Source organism: Camellia sinensis, chromosome 7, assembly GCF_055761805.1.
Source record: "Camellia sinensis isolate YWXY chromosome 7, ASM5576180v1, whole genome shotgun sequence".
NCBI lineage: Eukaryota > Viridiplantae > Streptophyta > Magnoliopsida > Ericales > Theaceae > Camellia > Camellia sinensis.
The window spans coordinates 19,704,764-19,710,526 of NC_138967.1; the positions used below are offsets into that span (position 1 = coordinate 19,704,764).

Here is a 5,763-nt window from a genome sequence, read left to right on the forward strand (position 1 = left end):
TTCGCTGCTGTCTCTGCCGGTAGTTTGTTTGGTTGCGGGCTTGTTCTTGGTTTTTTGGTTTCTTTTATGTTTTGTTCTATTGTTTGTTTGGTTATTTAAAGTCCATCAGTGTGGGATTGTTAAGCTTACCCTCTCTATGGTTAGGATCTATAATTTTTCTCGGACATGCTCTATTGCCGAACTTTTATGATCGGTTCTGCTTCGCAGTGCGAGCATGAGTACGAAATGTGCGTCTGAATATTTTCATAGTTTTCTCTCTTTCGTGCTTCTCGTTTTATTTTCACTTTGTTTGGTATAAATTTTGGGTTGGATGGACTCTTGTAAGTGCCGTTTAATTTTCTTAAATGAAATTTTCTTCGGATACAAAAAAAAAAAAGAAAGGTCCTAAGTGGTATATTTTAATTATTTGTATTCATTTTCCAGAAAGCACAACAAATTTGTTTGGCAAATTGTTTTGGGATTATTATTATTATTATTTTGAAAACAACCCATTTTCTAGAAAACACCAAAAGTTGTTTTGGAATTTTTGTGCATTGTATTCACATAGAAATGAAAACATACAATGCGTGTTTTTGAATTTTTCATTGTTTTTATTTCTAAAAATACGAAAATGAAAACGGATGACGAAAATGTTATAGATCCTAAATTTTTTACCAAATAAATTGCGGACTCCACAGACATTTGATCATTTATTTGATAAAAAATTTAGTATCCCTAACATTACCCAACGGATAATACCAAACAGATTGTTTTTCTTTGAAGCAATCAAAAGCAGTTTGGAATAAGACTATTTTGATTTTTCTTTTCTTTTCTTTTCCTTTCTTCAGATATAGTTTCTTGCATTACTTCTAATTCTAACATCAATTTCACACGTATTTGCTTCTTCTTCTTCTTCTTTAATTAAAAGCAGTAGATTTCTCGGTTTATCTGTTTTATTATCTTCCTCAGGCTGCTTCTTTACCTCCTCCGGAGGCTTGAGGAATTTCGAGCACCCACTTAATGAGTTGAAGCCGGTGCCAAGGGTTGACAGTTCTGGTTAGGTATGTGGTGCAACTTTCAAGGTAGATGCAGAACCTCGGAAGGATACTACTGGCATGCATAGAGTTGGGAGCGCTGCAAACTGGTCAGAAAACTACTAAGCTCACAACCATCTTCATTATTGAAGGTTTTTGTACTGAGTTGGCCTTCCATCTCTCGTCGTTTCCCATATTCTGTAATGTTCTCATCTTGATGAGTGTTGCTTTGATGGAACACGTTAAGCAAACTTAAGAAACCCAATGCTGTGTGAAGCTTTTTTTCAGGCTCCATAACCAATTAACATGGAATAATTTCACTTACATTGGAAATTGATTGTTCGATGTGTTGACCTTCCTACATCGGCTTGTTGGCTCCGTTTGGGAAGAGCTATTTGGGACTTTTTTGGCTATTTTAGTCACAAAAGACAAAATAGGCTATTTTAATTACAAAAAACAAAATATCATATCCAACCCACAATCATTACAATCTTCTCTCACAAAAAAAAGTCAAAAAAGCAAAAAAGTTAAAAAATCCTTCCCAAACCAACATTTTTAGCCTAGGCTAAAATAGTCAAAAAAACCAAAAAGTCAAAAAGTCAACCCACTTATCAAACGACACCAAAATTGATTTTGAAGCAAGAAAATTTTCAACTTATTTCTTGTGAAAGTGTGTTTAGTCAGCACGTTTTCTAGTTTAAACAAACTCTAGTAAAAAAACATAATTGCTAATAATGTTTTGATATAAAGTGTTGCGGTGGTGCTACATACACCAATTAACGTACACACTAGTATACTAACTAATGTTATGTCATTATTACTAACTCCACTTATTATACAAATTACAAATATCCAAAACCTCTAAAATTATGTCACCTTATTTGTTAGTATATTAATTAGTACATTAATTGATACATGTCGCATTATTCAAAGTGTTGTCATGTGCTTCTACTCGAATTCTAATTCCAAAACAACGAATTTTGGAAATATGGTTACTGAATATGTTTTTTTTTTTTTTTTAAATATGTTTATTAACCACACTTCCACATAATCCAAGAAAATAAGTTGAAAAACTCTTATTTTTTGAAATAAATTTTAGAACTAATACATCGACATTAATCGGCTACATCCTCTATAAGCTGCTAACATTTAGAACCAATATAGTGTCATTTCCGTTACCAAAATAGCTTGTACATCCTGTACTGTACAACTTATTTAAGCTCAACTATAAGTAGACAGCAATAAGAAAGCATCTGAATTCACAGTAGATAGCAAGAAGTGGGAAAAAAAAAGAATCAAAAAAAAAAAAGAAACCATGTCAACTAGTTAGTATTTTCTAGCATTATAGAACAGAACAAAAAGGGCGAACTTCAGTCCTTTGCATCTGCAATTCCTCCTGGTGTAATCTGAAATATGTGTTTTTGTCAAGAACAACTTTTGTCAATGAATTTATGGGGTTATTCTATTTAAATGCTCAAATAGAGATGTTGAATTTGTGACGCAAAGTGATGGTTTTGCTATGGATCAATGAACCCGACACTAGGTAGTGCTGGAGATTCTAGCTTGCCTGCTATCTGATCGTATTCAAATGGTCACCATTATAGGATAAATGCAAATGATTTAGCAATTTAGGTGTCATGAAAGCTAGAATTAAACAAGAAGTGGAAAAACAGGGGATGGATATTGCTTCAGCCTCCGGCAGATTTGGAGCATCGAATACCTTGCAGACACGCTGTTCACCTTTGCCCTTTCTAAACATCAACCGTATTGTGGCAGCGTGAGCGAGAACATGCCCTCCTGCAGGCTTCTTTGGATCTGATATGAAGACCCCTCCGCCCGGGTCAGCAATAACTGCATCAATTATAGGATTGAAATCGCTTAATAATTTATTTAACTCATACAACTACAAATCAATTTAGTGATAATAAAAAATAGAGAGATTCTCAAATTTGGAGTTCTAGATTGAAAACTTTTCATGTGCAGATCGATGATATGATTCAGATTGATCAAGACATGAGGGATTACCTTGGTTGGTCATATAGACTGCAACATTGAACTCTTCAGCTATCTTTATTAACCGGGAAAGCATTTGCGCCAACTTTTGCTGCAAATGGCAGCCCACTTGTGTCATTAAGAGAATTTGCACTTGAAGAGAAAGATTGTTAGTATCTCTAAATAATAGTTGACATTGTAAGGCACTTGAAGTTAAACCTGGCGATCTGCAAGTTCTCCTCTTCCAGTGAAATCCACACGAAACAGAGCAATCACAGAATCCACAATCTGGAAGGATCAATATACATGAATATCAGTCCATTGGGAATTATGATATCACAGGGATCATTCTGTTATTACAGTTTCTCACCAGAAGTCTGAAAGGTTCCTCAGACATTTTTGCAGCAAGACCGAGAAGCAGGTTATACTGATGCTCATATGTGTATGCTCGTGCGTAAATGATCTGTCACATGTGCAAATAGATATTTTTAGTTCTGGTATTCACCACCATAATTCATGGATGCTGAAGGGAAAATGTGACGGTTACATTATCAAGGACAGCTCCAGCATCCATGCCAAACCTTTCAGCTATTGGAACAATTCGATCAGGCCGGCTGCAAGGCGAATTTAGTTGAGGAGAAACACTACAATAAGGTAGAGAGTTCTTTGGAAGGAGAACTATTAAAGGCTAAGAACAATGAGGAACAATCAGAAAGGATACAAAGTTCCTTCAGTATCAATGTATGCGACCTTTCCATTCCCTCCACGCATGCTAGTGGGAAGCTGCAAAAGTAAATGAAGAGATAAAACTACTTGCAAGTGTTCACTACAAGCCTAAATTCAGTAATTAACCATAATAAATAGCACAGAACAATCATGTTACATCCTGCTTGCCATCCTTTTGCAGTTTAAAGGATATCTGATTTCTATTGACACAAAATTTTACATATAGTTTGTATTTGGACAATCGGAAAAAAAAAATTGTAAAAGAAAAGTCATTTTGAATGTAGAGCACCTTCCATTAACCTTCTTATTTTTTTTGGTCTTGACCTTCCACTAACATCAATGCCTGAAGTTATAGGTTACTAAAGATCAAACAAACAGTGTATCTACATTATCCATTGACTTGGTCATTGCTATCAAGTTGAAGGTTTAGAAAGAAACCTGTGTAGAAACGCAGAGTGTATGCGCAAGCTGTGTCTTCCCAGATCTGTATCAAAATGTTGATAAACCAAACCATCAGAACCATAATTAATAAATTTAAAAATGAAAATAGAAGAAATTACTTAAAAACTTAAAACGTGATTGCTGTCATTATAAAGGTTTGAATATATGAGGAAGAGTGGTTCTCACCGGAATTCCCCAAAAGTTTCTGTAATTGCCCTAGTTTCAATCCCACCTTAACAAATGCAAAGACATTATTGTAAAGTACGTGTAATTACAGCTAGTGAATCCATAAATAAACAATAGATAAATATTGAAAATTACCTCCCAAGAGTTCATCTAGAGCCTGGCTTCCAGTTGTGATACGAACCACCGACTTTCTCTGTACACCAAACGAGAGCAATCAATCAAGTTAACTGTAAAATCTACAAACTCAGCCAAATAACTCGTGAAAGTTGCTAATATGTGCCGTTGTTTCAATATTCCAAATTCTCTGCCAAAAGTTTAAAAAACTTGAAATTGTCATGTAGCATGTTCACTGGTGAACTCTATTAGAAGTATAATGAAAAAATTTAACATCTTACTCTGAGCAGAGCATCGCTTCCTGTAATGTAACCAAAATTCTGAGATAAATGTGAGAGAAAAAAAAAATCAGAAAGTGTAAATAATCAAAGAAGAAACAATAGTTAATGTAAGAAAAAATAGTACTATTGATTAATCAAAGCTCTAACCACTATCTTCTCAACAGCTTCGCATATTTTATCAACTTTTGCCTCAGATAATCCTTTAATCCCAGTCAGGTTCTGCAAAATTGAGGTTAAGATAGCCAAAACACGCCAAACTTATAAACTTCACAAAATCGAAACTAAAAATGAATGTACCTTCTTCGTGTGCATCATCAAGCCGTTACAAGTGTAGATCCCAGCATCCTGAAGCTTCTTCACATCTCCGGCATTGATTCCATGAGCAATCACTGCAAAATCACATGAATACAAACAAAACGAAATTATAAATTAAACTTCGATTAGGTTAAAACAGAGCACATGTCGATACAATTTCTATACATGCAGAACCACAAAAATCCATCATCGATCATGACTATTGAACTTACAGCAAAGATATATAGACGAAAATTAAAAGCAGATAAGAAAGATATGTGAATCTGAGTAAAAATCAAAGTTACACAGAAATGAACGAACACAAATAAATATATATATACGAAAATATAGCAAAACTTTGAAAACGAATAGGATTGAGATTGAAGGACTTGTGTTAGGATTAACACGAATTTACAGACGAGTGTGCAAATAAAAGAAAAATTGGCAACAAACATCAAAATGAACAGAATGTCGAGTTCAAAACACGTTGATGTTCATGAAAAAATCAAAACTAGTGTACAGAAAAACAATATGAGAGCGAGGAGTAATCGACAATTCGAAGAAATGACGAGAAACAAAAGAAGTTATATTAGTTGTGTATAGTAGTTACGTTTGTCGATCGCTTCGAACAAGTCTTCTTCATCTTCAATCTCTTCTCGTTCGACGAGCTGCAACTGGCTCTGTTCTTCGGACCTGAGCTCAATCACAAACAGAGA

General features: G+C 34.5%; 1 protein-coding gene across 1 annotated transcript; it reads right to left on the bottom strand.

The window, feature by feature from the left end:
• Window positions 1-2,170: 2,170 nt before the first annotated feature.
• Window positions 2,171-5,763, bottom strand: DMC1 (DNA repair (Rad51) family protein). Its single transcript, XM_028251448.2, has 13 exons — window positions 5,658-5,763; window positions 5,051-5,142; window positions 4,901-4,972; window positions 4,754-4,792; window positions 4,494-4,551; window positions 4,359-4,404; window positions 4,170-4,215; window positions 3,727-3,788; window positions 3,553-3,619; window positions 3,376-3,468; window positions 3,225-3,293; window positions 3,039-3,117; window positions 2,171-2,864 (listed from the first exon to the last, which is right to left on the bottom strand). The coding sequence occupies exons 2-13, from the start codon at window positions 5,066-5,068 to the stop codon at window positions 2,584-2,586; spliced, it is 930 nt and encodes a 309-aa protein (XP_028107249.2). The 5' UTR covers window positions 5,069-5,142; window positions 5,658-5,763; the 3' UTR covers window positions 2,171-2,583.